This window comes from Camelus dromedarius, chromosome 16 (genome assembly GCF_036321535.1).
Source record: "Camelus dromedarius isolate mCamDro1 chromosome 16, mCamDro1.pat, whole genome shotgun sequence".
In the NCBI taxonomy this organism is placed as follows: Eukaryota; Metazoa; Chordata; class Mammalia; order Artiodactyla; family Camelidae; genus Camelus; species Camelus dromedarius.
Genome location: NC_087451.1, coordinates 39,154,569 through 39,174,692, shown reverse-complemented (window position 1 = coordinate 39,174,692; position 20,124 = coordinate 39,154,569). Strand labels below are relative to the sequence as shown.

Genomic DNA, 20,124 nt, shown 5'->3' with positions numbered 1-20,124 from the left:
ATCGAGATGATGTGGACAGTGAGAACGGAAGGAAACGGACTCAATATTTAAGAGGTAATTAAAAAGTATAACAAACAGTATACTCCCAGGTTTCTAGCTTCAGCACCATCTTACGATGGTGATCTTATTTACTAAGATGGGAACATTGAATGAAGGGGAGGTAATGGGGGCAAGTGATGAGTTCAGTCTTAGACATGTTGTATTTGCTGTATTTGAGATGCATGCTATGAGGACACGTCCAGGAGGCTGCTGGATACACAGGCTGGAGATGGGCACAAGGGTTACAGATTTAAGTCTGATGGCAGCTAAGCCAGCAAGTAAATAGGCGGCTTACAGCTAGAATGAGGAGGTGTGGCTGGGAAGTTGTATAGGCTAAAAAGTATACATCAGCTCTTCTGGAAAATGAAAAAATGCAGAGTTTTAAAATGCTGTGCTCAAGGTAATTTTATTCAGAATGGACAGTGACAAGAAAAGGTGCTGATCTAATTTGGAAATGTCTATTTTACTAGAAGTCCCAATTTCAGAGCAAAGGACTGACAGGATGAAAGCAATATTTAAGAAAGACCGGCCCTTTTATATACTAGGCTGAGGGGGGAGGGTATAGCTTAAGTGGTAGAACACATGCTTAGCATACACAAGGTCCAATCCCCAGTTCAATCCCCAGTACTTCCTCTAAAAAATAAATAAATAAGTAAACCTAACTACCTCCCTCTGCAAAAAACAAAACAAAACAAAACAAAACAAAATATACTGGACTGAAACTGATCTCTAAACTGCTCAGTATCTCGGCTCCTCAGGTAGACCACAAACTCTTGTGTAAGAATGAGTTTTCTTTTATTCACTAACCTGTACAAATAACATATTTTAAGTGAGTATTAAACAAATAAAAGCAATAATAGGAAAACTGAATTTCTATAAATAACTACTATTACAATTAAAAAGTATTCACTGCCACAGACTTGTTTTAGACACGCTCCTCCGTCCTTGGGCAACAGGTCCACTGATTCAACATTTTAAGCTTCTGGGCTTCCAGGGAGAGGATGTATCAAATCTCCACACAAATGTCAACTGAGCAATTTACATAGTTTCAAAACTTTCGCAGGGATTCCACATATCATCTACCACAAGGGGGCACTTAAACAGAAACTATTTTCATCCATCTTTTACAAAGAGGTAAAATGTTTCAGATTTACTGAAATTACTGACAAGGAACAGCTATCACTAGCAATCATATTTAAAGTTTTATATTTGACTTTACAAAGAAAAGAAAAACAGTCAAAATGTCACAAAACTTTAGAAGCTGAAAATACAAAGTAGCTCACTCCCTCTGACCACATCTCTACAAGATTTCCAAAACCAACCCTGCTCGACACCCTGAGTGAGGTAAGCCCTCTGCCTTCCCACATTTCCTCCTGACCTTCCCACTGACCTGCCTGGAAGAATCTTTTGAAAATTCTCAGGAAAGCACAAGCCAGACTAGGACCAAGAGTCTGCTGGGCTCACCTTCTCCTGGGAGACTGCGGCCAGTAATGGCAGCACTGACCTCTCCTTACACAGCTGGTTTGTTCTTGCTGCTCCATTTTACATACAGATACAGTAAAACTAAAGAGAAGCAAGAAAACCCTAACGCCACAGTCAGGAAGGAGATGACCCCGGGTGGGCTGCAGGGAACCCGCCGAGGAAGGCCCACCGTGGCAGCGGCACTGCACCCAGCGGCACACTATTTTCCGTCCTGGGCACTGCATACAATGGTGCGTATTTTCCTTTATTTTCATACACCCTTCTTTCTTTACAATTTTAAAAACTGTTTTAGTCGTACATACTCCTTCAAGTTGGAAATTATTTAACTACTGAGCTCATTATTAGATCACAAAGTTTTATATCACATCAGCAGCATAGCTTCTCTACAGCAGTCTTGAAGGAAGCTGGCTTAATTTTAAACACATAAAAATCAAGCCCAGATTTACTTACATTATGAGTCTTCGGTTTAAGAACCAGTATTTCCTCCGACTTCTGTCATACCCAATAGGTTCATGTCGAATATATGGTTTGTTTTTTTGGATTTCAGCAACACAGTCAGTCACACCAGGCACCTTATGTGCCACGCAGACCTCACACTGCCACTCGTCCTCTGGCACCTCCTCCAGAGGCGGCTTCACACACTCCAGGTGGTACACCGCCGAACAGGTCTCACAGCAGAGCAAGTCCCCGAGTTTGTGACAGACCCGACAGTGGTCGTCATACTGGATCACCCCTTCAGACATCAGCTCCTCACGAGCAATATTCGTGGTGAGAAACTGATCGACTAAGAACTGCAGAACTTTGATTTTGTTCTCCACTGGTCCATACGGATAGTCCTCGGCTTCCTGGTAAGGAAGGACGTGGTGGTACTCCTTGTCACTCTCACAGTACACGCGCAGCACCTCTGGCCACGTCATCCCATCGATGAAGTACAGCGTGGAGTTCACGCTGTCTTTCAGATCAGCAGGTCCGAAGGTAGTATTGGAAGTGTCTTCTTCACGCAAAACTGCTTTCAGAAGCACGACGTGCATCTCTGCCATCAGTGTGCACTGCTCCTGACTCACCAGAGCTGCACAGAAGTCCTCAAAGCGAAAGGGAGACAACCTTAAAACAGTGCCAAAGTTCCGCAGTACCTCATAAATGGCAATGACATTCATTATATGCTCGTTAGGCACCATTAAATCCTCAGAGGACTTGGGAAATTCAAGGGGCGGGATGTCTTTTTCTTCCAATATTGGAGAACGAGGCCGATGTACTCTTGGTTTTCGCCTACCTGTAAATAAAATAATAGTATAATTACAAATCAGTACATCAGTTCTGCCAACTAGGGGTTTTCTAGTTTCTCCCATTTGGACATACACTTCAAAAAAAGAGAGAAGTATATTTCTATTTTTCTAATACTGACAAGTTAAAATAATATCAAGAAGCAGTGATTTAGCTCTAATTGTTAAGTCTATAAAAAAAATCTAAATTCAAAGGTTCTCCATTACATCCCAAACTAGAAGTTCAAAAACTGTAATTATAATCAGCTCTCAGTTACCTAGAGGGGCTAACTGGTTTACAGGTAACCATGATTAAGAAATAACCGTGATTTGTGAAAGATCTGACAAGAACATAAATGAGAAAAAACATGTCCATGGAAGAGGACAGGGTAACAGATCTCACACCACGTCAGCTGCACTACAGAAACGGCTCTCGACAACCAAACAGACGGGAAGTCCTCCGGTGCAGCAGCCCCGGCCTCTGCCAGAAGCGCCTCCTGAGAGCCCTGTGCTGGGGAGTTCCGCAGTGGAGCGCAAGGCTGGGGCTGAGGCAGAAAGGAGGGAGAGGTAAGTAGAGTTTCAATACTGGGAGGCAAAGGGGCGTGGGGTTGGGGGTGAGGCTCACCCAGGAAACAGACAACAGATTATAATTTTTAGCTGTAAATTAGGCAACAGTAGATGGCTGTTTGACAATTTACGAGGTGTGATGTTCAGGCCAGGTATACGCAAGTATGTATGTAAATGTTTCAATACACAGCACTTGAGAGCTTAGTCTGTAACAAGCATGCAGATCTCACTTAATCCTCTGAACAAGTCTATGAGGTATTTTAATGAGAACACTAGTTGAAAGAAACAAGTTTCTCCTAAACTGCTATGCCTGCATTATTATACTTTCCAATGATGTTTACAGAATAGGAAATGTATTTTTAAAACATCAGAATTAATTTTAGTGAGATTAACATATAATTCATTTTTGTACAATTAAGTTTAATTAACCATGATTTGGGGTTACTGGTGACTCTTAACTGCCTCCTCCCTCCCAGATTCTTGCACCCTTCTCCCCTCTAGCAAACTAAAAGGGAACATGGCACCAGGAGAAGAAAGTATGCTGAAGAACATAAAAGTCAAGATCTTTTAATTTATACAATGCACCGCCAATATTCATTCATTGGAAAGAAGATTTTTCCAAATAAGACTATATCCATTACTTTCTGTAGAAAAAGCCCAAGGGATCACTCTGGGCCAGACTTTGCCTGTGAGTCTTTACAGTAAGAAAGAAACCTCCATTTCAGCAAATTTCCATCTACACAGATGCAGTTTTCATAAATTCAATTAAATCACAGAATCACCACGCCAGTAGTAAGCATCGTGATGGATAATCCAGTCCATTTCACTGTCTTCTGGAAATTATCTGGGTCTCATCCGCATAAGTAAAAATGAAAGAAGGCAGAGAAGGAGTAAAAGGGAAGACTGAACTTAGAGGAATACTATCCTCAAACAAGACAGAAGAAACACAAGTCACTAAACCTGCAGACAAACCTGCTTACAGAAATAGCCCCCATGTTCCTCTTAGCTGTTTATGCAAAACGCTGTCAGAGTCCAAGTAAAGGATTACAAAAGGAAAGGTTGGAAAAGTAGTTCTAGGATCAGAATGCAGCGATCCTTAAATGTTAGGTGTAGGCCCTTGTACAGCACTTTATTCTGGCAGTAATGAAGGTTGTTACAGGTTTTCTGAGCAGGGCAGGGATATGAGAAGAATGTTCCAGAAAGACTTCTCTGGCTTCAGTGTATACAATGAATTGGACAGGGGAAACAGACCAGACAGGGCATCTTCTGCAATTACCTAGAAGATAGAGACGTGGATTCAGAGTCTGGCCGCTAAACAAAGAAAAAGATGGATAAAAGTGACCTTATAAAGAAAGAAAGCAACTGATATGGAATACATCACCATCACCTTAAGATTTAACTCTGGTACCATCTCCTCCAAAAGATTATTCTAACTCCCACGAACTCTTCTGAGTTCTGGTAGTCTTCTTTGAACCATCTGTTACCTTGTAATCTACCTTTCGATGGTATCTATTCCATCTCCCCAGCTGAACACCCAACACTTACGCCAAAGAAAGATTTGGCATGTTTCTTCTATTATAAGCACTTGCCAGCATCATTCCCTTTAGAGAATTACCCTTCCCCTACACTATGAGATTCTAATGGGCCCCCAATCACTGTATTCTGTCTCCTAATCACTGGTGTGGAGACATGACCCAGGGCAGGTCAGCAAGAGTCTAGCCTGGGATTTTAGATTCACATGCTGAGTGAGAAGTGCTGTGAAGCACTCTCTTTCCATGAGGATGGCCAAAAGCTCTCTGTGGCTAACCTACCTTCACCTCCCTCGTGGGAGAAAGGAATAAGGACAAGAGGCAGAAGTGGGAGGTAAATACTGGTAAATCACGAGTGAGTACCGGCGGAACCTGTCCTTCAGATTTCCCAGTCACAAATCCCAAAAGCCATTCCCTTTTTGCTTAAGTGAGTATGTTGGTTTTCTGTCACTTGCAAATAAAAGAGTACTGATTAAAATAGTATATGATACTATATATAAGCTTTTTCTACTGAGAAACTCAGTAAACTGCTCTTTAAAGACTATCAATGAGAACAGTTAATGTTGAGGAAAGTGCTGATATTACTCTTTTGTAAGGTAGTAACAGAAATATTGCCTAAATTAGTTTAATGTCTAATTTTAAAGTATCAGCTTCTATAGATTCTGAAAGATTTTGGATAATCATCATATTATTCTGATTTTTAACAGTTCATTTAGCTTTATATTAAGCTAAAGTCTATTAGCTTTCTGTTAGTTTTAGAGGTAAAAGGAAGAAAGGCAGAAAAGATCCATAAATTCTACATTGTATATTCTCTAGCTGGAAACCACAAAATAGCTTCTACTCAAACTCGACTATATACATACTAAACAATGTGAGCACTTCTGAAAGTTAACATTAAATATTGTTAAGTTTACTCTGAAGCATTATTGGGAGGGTCTGAATTGGTTCAATTTTTAAGAAGGCAACCTGGCAAAAATCTATCTGAATGCATATTCCTCTGAGCCAGCTTTTCTACCTCCTGGAAGTTATCCTACAGATATACAGACACGTCCATTTGAGTAAATACAAAAATATCTAATGCAACAGTTTACACAAGCTGAAGTTCTGTGTGTATTTTGTGGGTTTTTTTCTTTTTAACCTAAATATATATCAATACTTAAATGAATCACAAATTATGACACATCTACACAATGGAATCAAATGTAGCAGTTGAAAAGAACAAGGTAAAAATCTTTAAGATACATTATTAAGTGAAGGAAAAAGCTAGCTACAGAACAATGAACAGAACGTCATGTGAGAAATTAGAAACAGAACGTCATGTGAGAAATTAGAAACAAAAAAGAAAAAGGTGGCATATATACATGAATTATATATGTCTAAGAGGTCACACAAGAATCTTTTTAAAATAGTTGCTCCTGGGGAGGAGAAATGGGGGAAAGCAAAATAAGAGAGACTAATTTTTTTTCTTACTTTTTTATATTTTAAAATATCACATACATATTTTTATTATAATATTTTAAAAGAAAAATATTGGGCAGGTATCTATACAAACATATAATACTAATATTCAAATCAATAAAATGATGCTGCAAGTAATGGCTACAGTGGTTTTGTATGAATACAAATAAAAGGTGACTATGCCAAACTGAAAGATTCAGTATGCTCAGTTTACTGAGCATAGATTATAGTGTATAAAGAGAAAGCTCATAAAATTAAACCTCTTAAGCGCCTCAACTGTCAATCATTAGTACTAGCAAGCCAACTCATTTCAACTATTCATATTATGCCACTGAGGATTACGCTTATTACCATTTTCAACACTAATCTAATATCTAACAGATAGATTATATTAATTTTCCTGTATTTTAAAAAAAAAAAAAAGGATTAATGTCAACCTCACTTGTTATCAGGAGAAAGCAGAGTAAAACCACAATGACATACTGTTTCATACTCATCAATGGACAAAAATTTAAAGGTCTATCCAAACAAACTTTTAAAGTGGAGAACAACAGAAACACCAGTATAGCAATCAGTGGGACTGTAAACTGGTACCACCACTCTGGAGAGCAGTTCAGTAAGAGTCAGGTTAAGATTGTGCATATAACCCTGAGAGAGCAGTTTGCAAACTTTTTGCCCATGATCCAAAGAAATACATCTTATATCTCAATACAGTACACACAGTGCCCAAAACAAAAGTTCTGCCACTACTATAGTTCCGATTATAGTAACGCTACACTTACTATATGCCTTATACTAATATGTTCTCCTCTATCCTATTCCAATCTCTTTCTGCTTTTAACACATGCTGGTTACAGCCCAAGTTTGAAAAATACTTCTCTAGAGAAATTTTCCTTATACATATGCAGGACATTCAATATTGTTTATAAAAGCAAGCAATCAAGCTGAAAACAACTAAAATGTACATCAACAGAGAAATTATTAAATTGTGGAACATTCAATCGATAGAATTCTATAGAGCAGTCGAGGGCTCCATATGTCGGCATGGATCAATCATTAAAAAAAAACATGAAAGAAACAAACAAAAATTGCTACAAAAGGATAAACAATTTGAAACCATGCAAAACAGTTCTTATCTATTACTTATGAAGATATGTATGTGTGTACAGACTAGTAGTTAATATCACCACTAGAATGTAATCTCCTTAAGGATAGAGTTTTGTCTATGCTGTTTGTTGCTGTAAATTGTGGGCAGCACATAGTAAGGTATTTAAATATTGAAAAAATCAGTAGTTCTTAAGTGCTAACCCATGCAATTACACAAGAAAATGATGTCTTTACATGATTTCTAGATGTCAGAAATGCGTTTTCACTCTTCACTATGTAATTAAACAGGACTACAGTGAGAGAAGTCCTAGGACAGTGGTCCTCAAACTGGAGAGCTGACTCTGATTAAAATAGCTTCTGATGGGGGGGAGGGTATAGCTCAAGTGGTAGAGCACATACTTAATAGCATATACAAGGTCCTGGGTTCAATCCCCAGTACCTCCACCAAAAATAAATAAATACGTAAACCTAATTACTCCCACCCCAAATTAAAAAAAAATAAAATTAAAATAGTTTCTGATTCAACAGGTCTAGGACAGAGTCTCAATTTGCATTTCTAAGAATTCCCATGTGATGGTAACTGGGCTGGTCTGAGGCCCATCCCATAGTTTGAGAACCACTACCCCAGAACTTAGAAAGGTCATCCCTCTGAGATCCAGCTGAGTAAAAATTAATACATCACAGATGAAATTCACCAATTTCAGTTACCTTCAAACCTTGTTTCTCAAAATATGACTGGCATTATCTATGATGCTTGCAAGAAAGTCAGAATCTCAGGCCCCACCCCAGGCCTACTAAATTAGGATTTGCGGTTTCTCAAAACCTTCAGGTGATTCATACACACGTTAAAGTTTGAGATGCTGCCTTGAAACAGTCTATCCTAAAACTAGAAATGCAGCAAAATCACATGGTAAAATGTTAAAAGCAGAGTGTCAAAATGCAACCCCAGAACAGAACCCAGGTGAAGCTCAGTAATCTGTATTTTTACCTTTCTCCCAAAATAATACTGATGTGCAGCCAAGTTTGAAAATGACTGCTTTACCGAAACTGGATATTCCCCCTACCAAGCAGAAAGTAGGGCTTTTGTGCAAACTCAAGCAAGAGAACTGAGTGGCTGCCTCAGGAGGTCTGATTAAAATAGGACTGATGTGAAAGGAGGCTGAAGACTTAATCAAAGACATTAAGAAGCCTGCAAAAAGAAAATGCTAAGGATGGAGAGTGGCTTGCATGAATTGTAGGGCTTGGGGAGAAAACCAAAGAGCAAGAATTCGTCAATGAATTTCCAACATGGTCCAGGTTAAGGAAGAGAGTTCCTTGACTGAGAGTTCCAGAGGATTCTGGCCCATGTGACAGATTATCACCTTAAAAGAACAATTACGCTATGTATAGATCCTTTATTTAAGTGACCTGGCAGTCGCTGAGGCAAAACTTTCCACTCTTTTGAATTCTGTAACAGAAGTCTACTTAATAGAGTCTACAGGGATGCTCCATGCTGCCTCCGAGCTCTGTGGAAGAACCAGTCAACAACACTCACCAGGTGCTAACTGTTGCTTGAGGACCTTTCCTACATGCCTGGGTTTTTAAAATATACACTGTGGGTACAATCTGTATTTGTTAATATCTCAGGGTTTTCTTTTTAATTTAAAAACTTCTTTATACATTTTAAGCAGATATTGCCTTAATTTGGTAAAGCTGTTAGAAATTCTAGACCTTTTCCAAGGCCCTGATCAAATGTCACCTCTTCCATCCTCTCCTGTGCCTCTGGCTCTGTGCTTCTCTGACACTGTGTACAGCGCTCCACTACAGTGTGGCGTATTTATATAACAAGCAATTACTCATGTGCCCCCAGCTCATTTGTTAATTTCTTGAGAGACAGACCATGTTTTATTGTAGTAACTTAAAAAAATAAAATGTGTTCAACAAATGATACCCAGAAGCAAAACTATCTACAGAGGGTGGGGGTCCAGGGGCGAAGTCATGCCAAGATTAAAATCCAGATGCCACTGCAGATTTCTCAGTTTGGTTTATAAACCTTTACTATATTAATTCTAAGAAGACTATTTACATAGTGTTTTCAGACTTCTAGACCTCAGAACTCTATATATAACGTGTGTTTCTATCGGGAAAAATGTAATGTCGTCCCCCAACTTCTAATTGCTATTTGAGAGAAAGATGGACACTCAGTAACGCTATAGGGGTGAGTGAAGTTTGTTTCCAACAGAAGCTAATATTCAACACCTAATAAAATCTAATTCTTGAATCTATTGTTACACATAAACCATGAGTGGGATAACAAAAACAAATCACCTGTAATACATTTACTAGTCATCTATTTAAAATTATGAAACTGATTTGTCCAAAGAAACAAGGATTCCCTCTTTGATCTCGAATAGTGTCCCAATCTAGTTTTAAGGTTACTACTCACAAGGCTGTGCTCATCCAGTGAGTCTCTATTTCTCCCCATTCCTTATCCTTTCATGCCAGTAACAGGAAAAACAGTAGCTAGCTTTCACAGAGGGCTTCCTATGTGCTGTACAGAGGAACTGTGCTAAGCACATTTAAATGCATTATCTCCTTGAAACTTTGGATCAACTTCATGAAGTAGGTACTATTACTATCACCTTTTAAAGATGCATATACAAAGGCTGAATGACTTGTCCAAGGTAACACAGCCAGTACCACTAAGAGTTACAACTAACATACAAGTTCACCCATCTCCTAAGCTTGGGCTCTTACTGCATTAGACTTCTCCTATTGCTAAAAAACCACCTGAGTTAACCTCTCAGGCAAAAGGCATTTGAGACCTAACAAGTGCCCTTTGTGCAAGTGGGGGAAATAGCAGATAAAGGAGATCAATGACAGGGTTAGAAAGTACCCGCCCTGGAAGCAAAAATTTTAACAAGTGGCATCATTTCAAGTGCTTAACACCCACAGGTGACTAGTGGCTACCATACTGGACAGTACAGATACAGACCATTTCCATCACCACAAAAACTTCTTTGGACAGCCCTGGTCTAGGAGTACATCTAGGGACTATTGCACAACTCCACCGGGTTAACAACAATAGGCTAAAATACATTCAGTACCCTCTCTCTTTAAAACAACTGCAAAATACCTAATATATTTTCTGTGGAATTCCAACAAAATAAGAATTCTATCAAAATTGAAATAAAGATATGAATATCAAATAAAGAAATCCACATACATACACACACAGATGTGTAAACTTACAGAACATGTGGTACTGCGCTCTAAAGAAGCACACTCCCAAACTGGAAATAACCCAAATGTTCATCAGTAGGAAATGGGTAAATATAATGCAACACCATACAGTGCTTAAAGACAAATGAAGCAGATCCATCAACATGGATAATGAAAACTTTTTAAAAGGTGAAAAAAGCAACTTAAACACTGAAAGACCATCCATGTAAAAATTTTAAACATAAAACAATACCTGCATACAAACATATATAGCACGAGTACAGAAACAGGACTGGGAATGATACACACCAACTTCTGGAGAGTGAATACCTCTGGAGGGGCAAGGAGGGAAAAAGGAGAGGAGAGGTTAACTAAATCTGTAACATTATGTTAAAAAAAAAAGAGAGAGCTGGAACAAATAGAGAGAAAATGTCAATTATTAAATCTGGCTAGTGGTAAAGAGTGTATATCCTACATTATTTTTCAAACTTTTCTGAATGTGTGAAATATTTTCTAATTATTTTAAGAGAAAAAGTTACCTATATTTGAAAAGTTTACTTACACAGAATTACCACCAAATTCCATCAACCATTACTGAGTATGTTACTTTCCATTTATTCAAGAAAAATTTTCACTATAGTAGAAAAACAGGGAAAAGGTGAAATGTTGGCTTTAACAAAAGTTGAAGTATTTACTAATTTCTTTTGGCCTTTAAAAAATAAAAATACCTTTCATATACCTCTTTAGTTTCTTCTCCAAATAAAATATGCCTCTAGAACAGTTCAATAAACATTTTAAGTTACATTAGCAAAGAATCTTGCTTCCTAAACACCTGGCACAAAAACTATTATGATGTAAAACTTCTTTGGTTTTCACAATGAATTAAAAAGGAATCCATCAATAATGCTCAAAAGAAAGAGGTCTTCAAATGCCAACTAATAAATGAAGGAATAAAAATTCAGAAAAATCACCATTAGGGAATCACCACTATAATAAACTGATTCAGCCAAGGCCCATTAATGGATGCTAAAACCACTGGATAAAAGTGTGGCAACAGGATATTCTCACAGTATCACCCCACAAATTACAGATTAATTTCAAAGGGGAAAGGTACTTTTAAAAGGCAGACACAACCTTTACAAAGTGATCAAACTTACTATCAATAATGGGACAAACTGATGGGATGTCTGCAGATGAGATGTGCAGAGGAAGACACCTCACAGAGCATTCTGCCAAAAGTATCTAAACTGAGTCTATGGAAAGCAATCAGATAAATCCAACAGTGAGACATTCTAAAGACAACTGGCCTAGACAATTAAAAAATGTCACTATCACAAAAGAATCCTCCCCTCTCCAAAAGTGACAGAATGGCTCTAAAGGAACAAAAGAGATGTCAACTAAAAGCATTAAGTGATCCTTGATTGAATCTTGGATAAAGAAAAAGAATAAGGAAAAAAAAAGCAATAAAATGCAAATGGAGAAATTTGAAATAGAAGATTATAGGCATGTTAAATTAAATGTATTTTCCATTGTTTTAAAATTGAAGTATAGTCAGTTTACAATGTTGTGTCAATTTCTGGTGTACAGCATAACGTTTCAGTCATACATATACATACATATATTCGTTTTCATATTCTTTATCATTTTAGATTACTGTAAGATATTCAATATAGTCCCCTGTGCTACACAGTAGATACTTAGTTTACTTTATATATAGTAGTTAGTATCTGTAAATCTTAAACTCCCAGTTTATCCTTTCCCAGCCCCTTTTGCCCTCCCCTCAGCCCCCCGGTAACCTTAAGTTTGTTTTCTATGAGTCTGTGAGTCTGTTTCTGTTTTGTAAATAAGTTCATGTGTGTCTTTCTTTTTTAGATTCCACATATGAGTGATATATGGTATTTTTCTTTCTCTTTCTGCCTTACTTCATTTAGAATGACAATCTCCAGGTCTATCCATGTTGCTGCAAATGGCATTATTTTATTCTTTATTCTTTTTATGGCTGAGTAGTAGTCCACTGTACCTATATACCACAACTATTTTATCCAATCATCTGTCGATGGACATTCACGTTGCTTCCATGTCTTGGCTATTGTATGTTTGAGTTCTCTATTTTTTATTTTAGTTGGGGAGGTAATTAGATTTATTTATTTTTAGAGATGGTACTGAGGATTGAACCCAGCTCCTCGTACATGGCTTTACCACTTAAGCTACACCCTTCCCCTTGTCTATTGTAAATAGTGCTGCTATAAACACTGGGGTGCATGTACCTTTTCGAATTAGAGCTCCCTCTGGATATATGCCTAGGAGTGAGATTGCTGGATCATATGGTAAGCTTATTTTTAGTTTTTTAAGTAATCTTGATACTGTTTTGCATAATGGCTGCACCAAACTACATTCCCACCAACACACACTGGCCCCCTTGATCATGCAAAGCTCTCTGCCTCCCCACAGCTGTTCTCCCAGCCTAGAATACTTCCACCCACTCTTTCAAGTGGCCAGCTACTCACTCATTCATGTCTTTTCCCTCATAATATTCTACCACATTTATAACTCTTATATTTTCACTCAATTAACATATGCTTCTACTAGACTACAACTTCCACAACCACCAGGACTATTTTTGTTTGGCTTCTCCGGCCCAATACTTATTACAGTGCCTGGCACATGGTAGATTCCTGAGTAAGTAGCTGCTGCATGAATTAATAAACCAAATAAACTGCCATCAGACTATATAAAACAAAATTATAAGAAATCCAGGGAGAAATGGACAGAAACAGAATAGTAGCAGGGAACTAAGACAATTCTTTTTGACCTTCACAGAGCTAGTAGACTGAATATTTATGTGGAATGCAGGTCAGAAGTTCCAATGTCCACAAAGAGGAAGCAGAAGAGTAGATAAAGTGGACAGAGGCGATCTACACGGTCCATTTAAACTAGAACCAAGCTAATCAAGAAAAGGTGGGAGTGGACACAATGAATAAAATTGGCAATGACAAAGGGGAATTTGCCACAGGTATGGAAGCTATTAAAAGAATGTTAATAAAGTTTAAATCCTGGATGACAGAATGATTGTTAGAGAATTACTAAACACCAAAACTCAATCAAAAAAACAGAAAACAAATCAGTGATGAGAGAAAACGAAGAAGATGTCAGTGAGCCCCTGCCCATTAAACAGCACCCAGCTTGAATGGTTTTCAAAACATTAGAGAGGACAGAAAAAGAGAAAAGTTTAAAAGTCCTTTTATAAAACCCAGGGTAACAGTGACACCAAAACCTAAGAAGACATGCACCCTTCCCTCCACAAAAGAAATGATGGGCCAATCACAGTTCTCAAAATAAAATGAAAAATATATTTAAAACTGGTAAATAACACTTCAATAAAAATAAATTTTAAAGAGCAAATAAAATCCAGAAGCATATTACATGTAAATTATTTATGAAAAATTAGAGGATACATACCTTTTAATCTGGCAATTTCCTTTCTAAGAATTTACCATATACCATACTCATATGTATATTCATTCTGGCAGTTTGCAATAACTAAAAGTTGGAAATAACCTAAATGTCCACCACTAAAGAACTGGTTAAAATAATAAACTATAATACTGTACTTCTGCACAAGGGAACACTATGCAGCTCATAAAAAGAATGTGATGGTGGGGTGGTATAACTCAAGCGGTAGAGCACATGCTTAGCATGCATGAGATCCTGGGTTGCATGAATCCCTATTATTTCCTCTAAAAATAAATAAACCTAATTACCCACCCCCACCAAAAACAAACAAACAAAGAACGTGGTCCAAGGCCAGTTAAGATAGAGTGCGCTCACTTAAGTGAATCACTCTACTAAACTACAACCGAAAACTCTGGACAAAATACAAAAAAAACCACCACCAAAGGATTCTGGAGAGAGGAAAAAAAAAAAGCAAAAGCACAAGGACAGGAAGGGGAGTCAAAACTTCAAGCAGCAACAACAAATAACAAGCAAAGGTTTGTTTCCCTATTTTCTCTCCTGGAATAAACACGCTGACAGTGCATCCACGGCGAGAAGCACCAACAGAAAAACTCCAAGACACCCTGTCTTTCAGGCAGAGGGCTGAGGAAAGGGTCCCCTGTAAGCTGGAGAGTGTGAGGGGGATTCCCTGTTTTGCTGTTATTTTGATCGTTTTATCCCTCTTCTAGTCCCCACCTCAATGGAGGCTCCAACTACAGAAACTGCAAGAAAATTAAACACCTTTCTGGCCAGTCAATCAAGAAAATGGGGCCCCTGCAAGCCAGAGTATGGAAGGAATTCTAGAACATACAGCTGAAGAAGAACCCACAAAGCAGCAAGAGAAAACCAGCATCACATATGAGAGAACATTAATTCAAATAACTGCAGAGAATGGGACATCTTCAAAGCACTTAGAGAAACATCAACCCAGAATTCTATATCCTTTAAAAATACCCTTCAACAATTAAGGCAAAATGAAAATATTTCAGATGAAGGAAAACGAAGAGAATTTGTTCCCTGACATCCTGCTCTAAAACAATGGTAAAAATGGTAAAACAAACAGAAACGTTACCAGAGTGATAACTGGAACTTTAGGGACAAAGGAAGAGCAACAAACATGGTTAGTATGTGGGTAAATTTAAAAAGAAACAAAAAAGGGTTGTTTCAACTCTTAAACGCTTTAAAATACACATAATGGTTGAAAGCAAAAATGGTAACATTGTCTAGTGGGGCTTTCAATGTACGTAGAGTCTGATGCAGAGGGCTGACTGTACTGTGCCATTTTATATAAGGGACTTGACATCCGGAGATTTTGGTATGTGTAAGGGTCCTGGAATTCATCCCCCACAGACACGGAGGGACAACTGTAGACATATATGACAATCTTAACACTGGGAGGAGGCTAGGATAAAGAAACCTCTATCGTTGTGACACTTTTACATTTTACTTAAAGGGATGAAATACTAACTATAAGTAAATAAATATTTTGTTATCCTAGAGGAACCACTAAAAAATAGCACAGATATAACCAAAAAGTTAATAAATTAAAATGGAACAATAAAAAAGACTCAATTAATCCAAAAGTAGGCAGGAAAGGGAAACAGAATCAAAAAAGAAAAAAAAAAAAAAGAGCGAGAGAGAAAGAAAAAAGCGTTAGATAAACTAGTCACCTAAATTCAATCATATCAATTATATTAAATGTAAACAGTCTGAATACACTGTCAGAAGACTGGATTTAAAACAAAAAACAAAAAACAAGGAACCCCTTCAAAACATGACATAGTAGATTAAAAGTAAAAGGGTAGAAAAAGATACACCATGCTAACACTATTCAAAAAGAAAAAAGCTGAATTGGTTATATTAATACCAAACAGTGGATTTTAAGCAAAGAATATTACCAAGGTAAAGAAAGTCATTTCATAATGATAAAGTGGTCATATGATCAAGAAGACGAAACAACCACAAATGTTTATGTACCTAATAAAAGAACCACAAAATATACGAAGTATAAGCATAGAGAAGTGCAAGGAGATAGAGAAAAGTCTATAACAACAGCTGTAGATTTTAACATTCCTCTTTTGGTAATCACTGAAGAGGTAGATGGAAAACCCACAAAGATACAGAAGATCTTAACAACACTATCAACAAACTTGATCTAATCGACAATTATGGAACACTCTACCCAACAGCAGCAAAATACATCTTCCTTCCAAGCACACAAGGAACATTCACCTGAACAGACAATATTTGTTTTGGGTCATAACACATATCTCTAATGACTTAATTTTTTTAAACATTTAGCCATACCTAGGTACATTCTCTGACCATATGGAGTTAAATTAAAAACCAATAACAGAAAAATATCTGGGAAATTCCCAAATGTCTGAAAAGTAAACAATGCATTTCAAAACAATTCATAGGTCAAAGAGTTAAGTCACAATAGGAATTAAGAAATACTGTGAATTGAATGAAAATGAAAATACAACTAATCAAAAATTGTGGGGAAAAGCTTATAACGTGCATAAAGGGATGTTTACAGCAATAAACGCCTAGATTAGGAATGGAAGGTCTCAAGTCATTGACTGCAGGGTAAGCTTCTACCTTCAGAAACCACAATAAAAGCAAATCAAACCTAGAGCAAGCAGGAGGGAAACAACAGAGTAGCGCAAATTCAATGAAATTGAAGAGAGAAAAATTACAGACAGAAGTCAATGTATCCCAAAGCTGCTTCTTTTAACAGATTAATAACTAAACTGATAAACCTCTGGACAGACTGAACCAAGATAAAAGAGAGAAGATAAATTTCAATATCAGGAATGAAAGAGATGACATTACTACGGACTCTACAGATACCAAAAGGATAAGGGAATATTACAAATCACTTTATATTCACAAACTGGACTCACAATGAAAGGAGCCAATTTCTTGAAAGACATCAATAATCAAAGCCCACTCAAGAGCAATTTATATCTGGAATAGCTTTCTATGTATTAAAGAAATTGAATTCACAGTTAAATATCTTTCAACAAGGAGAACTCAAGCCTAGATAACATCACTGGAATATTCTACCAAACGTTTAAGGCAGAAATACTTAAAATTCTACACAATTTCTTGTAGAAAACAGTAAAGGAGGCAACTTTCCAATGCCTTTTGAGGCCATCATTACTCTGATATCAAAATCAGATGACATTACAAGAAAAAAAAACTACAGATCAGTATTCCCCATAAACACAGACATAAAAATCCTCCAAAAACACCATATATATGAATTCAGCAATATATAAGAAGGATTCTACGTTGTGACCAAGTAGAGTTTAACTCCTGGAATGTAAACTGGTTCAACACTGAAAAATCACTCAACATAATTCACCATATCGAAAGACTAAATAAGAAATTAAGAATAAGCACTCACCAATTTAATTTTCAATCTTTATTAAATAACTACTATACACTGCTTTGTATAGAGAAAAAATAGTCAAGACACTATCCCTACTTTCAAAAAGTGTTTAAAAGCTACTTATTTAAATAAATAATTGAGTGGATTCTACAAAGAAAAAAAAAAGAAATTAAGAATAAGGAATACCATACAAACAAATCAACAGCTGCAGAAAAGAAATCTGACAAAATTGAACATCCATTCCTGATAAAAATTCTCAGCAAACTAGAAACAGAAGAGAACTTCTTCAACCTGAAAAATCTATAATAAACAACATAATTAATGGTCAAAGACTGACTATTTTAACCTCAAAATCAAGAACGAAACAAAGATCACCACTCTCATTTCCCTTACTCAACATCATACTAGAAGTCCTAGCCACTGAAATAAGAAAAAGAAAATCCAGCTTGGGAAAGGAAGACATAAAGGTATCATGCAAGGTAACATCATTACCAATGTAGAAAATCCCAAGAAACTGCATTATCCAATTTTATTTAAAAAGAAAAAAAAGTACGCATGTAAGTGCTCACACATATGCATACACATACACATTCACATAAAGACGGTTACCAAAGGACAGCAATCAAAATAATAACGTTAACTTCTGAGTTTTATAAATTTTTTGTATTTCTTTCCCGTTAAAGGGAAGAAGCAAAAATAAAATTTGAAGTTCTTACTAGATTTTCAGAAGTGTTATTTTAAAAATTCAAAGTTTTTTCCCCCTAATCTAATTATCCAAATCAAAGATTAATGAATGTCAAGAGCTCAAGAAGGGGCTGCTATCATGCTACAGTGGCAGAGCTGAGTAGTAGGAGCAGACATTCTGACTCACAAAGCCTAAAATATTTACTATCTGGCACTTTAAGAGAAAGCTTGCCAATCTCTTGCCCAGTAGATCATCTAGTCCAGTCGACACTTTACAGGTCAGTAAACTAGTAAGGCCCACAGAGGAATGACTTCTCTAAGGTCACATGCAAGCTAAGGAGTAATAAAGAATTCCATTTCCCACTTGGCCAGAAAACTCTCAAAACAGACATCTTCTCCCCATCTCCCTCCCCAGTCAGAGCTAAACTTCAGGCTGCCATATTACAAGTAAGTATATTTAGCAATAAATTAATGAGGAATGGACTTTGGGCCTAGTCTGCACCCAAGAACACCTGCTAAAGTCAGAGTAAACTTTGATAAGTTCTAGAAAAAGCCATATAAACACAGATCAGGGAAGATTTAAGAATAGGTGATGGGAGTTTACCCTGGGTCAGCCTACTAGATGTACCCCAACCATCCTACTCCTCGGAATCCACCCAAAGAAACACCAGTCAGGGTGACTAAAGATACAGCTCTAGCACATTTAGATCAGCACTGTCTGTAAAAGCAAAAAGGGACACAAGTTCCAACAGAGCTAGTCTTTTCAAGACAAATAAACTTTAACAGTGAATGCAGCTACATATTAATAAAGAAAAAAGCCACTTCATGTCTTTACCTTATATACTTGGACTATGTAGCATTTGAATTTGTGCCCCCTGCTATAAACAGTCTCCACTGTTAGGTTTCTCCTGAAATGCAGGGAAGATTTATAACTCAAGCTATTTAGGCAGTTAGGGATAATAATATATCTGGATGAATGCAATATTCCAAGTTTACAGAGGATCAGAGATCTGAGGCATTTCACCCAGGTAATTCAAACTAAAAAGTTCAAATATATATCTGAAATTGCAGTAAAATCACTTTTACTTTTTTTTTTATCGTTTGGATAACACTTTGAAAGCAGAGTACGGTCATAAGTTGGAGAAAAGAGTAATTTACTAAAACTTCAAGGAGTGTGTGAAATAATTTTGATGTCCAGAAGAACAGGGAAAGCTGCACGGACAGGAAGGGATAAAATTTTATTAGCTATTTTAAATGTTGGATTATTTCCTCAGACAAGTCTCGATGTAGCTATGCAAGCATTAGAAGGAAAAAGGACAAGAAGAGAAATTCCATGCAGATTAATATGTGCATTTCTGAAATGCTTTTTAAGTTCCATAAATAGAATATACTATAAACAGACCTCAAAGGAGGCAATGTTAACACACTGAAATCAAGCAGGAAGCCATGACAGCAAAATGTACAAACTGCACCTACTGAGCACTGCCACTCAGTATCCATCACCTGGCTGTGCAGTCTCCAAGTGTGTGAATTCTAGAACACATTCACGAGTAGAAAAGAGTCTAAGAATTAGCTTTCTTAGGAAATCTCCTGAGGTTCCATAATTGCAACTTAACATCACTTAAGTAACAAAAGAATTCCACTCAAAAAGTGACACCTTTTCCTTGAAAACTATTAAAGTAGTTAAATCATTTGTCCAGAGACTTCAGAGAAAGAGGTTTTATATAGGAGAACTCAGACACACTGAGACACACCAATATGTGACAATTCTGTTCCAACACCGACTTTTAAACTTTTACAATATAGGAACTGAGTAATCAAATTAAATTTCTCCCCCAGAAGTTTCTGAATTTTAATCCTTCTCCCTCCTGCCCTACATCTATGAATTAATTTTATCAGGACCACG

General features: G+C 37.1%; 1 protein-coding gene across 12 annotated transcripts in view; it reads right to left on the bottom strand.

Moving 5' to 3' along the window:
• The window catches only part of BPTF (bromodomain PHD finger transcription factor), a 128,428-nt gene that overhangs the window by 92,738 nt on the left and 15,566 nt on the right, over positions 1-20,124 (bottom strand). For all 12 annotated transcript variants that reach the window (XM_064495648.1, XM_064495645.1, XM_064495650.1 and 9 more), the window contains exon 2: positions 1,972-2,794. In XM_064495648.1, the coding sequence (XP_064351718.1) occupies positions 1,972-2,794 (823 nt within the window). The remainder of the gene's footprint in view (positions 1-1,971; positions 2,795-20,124) is intronic.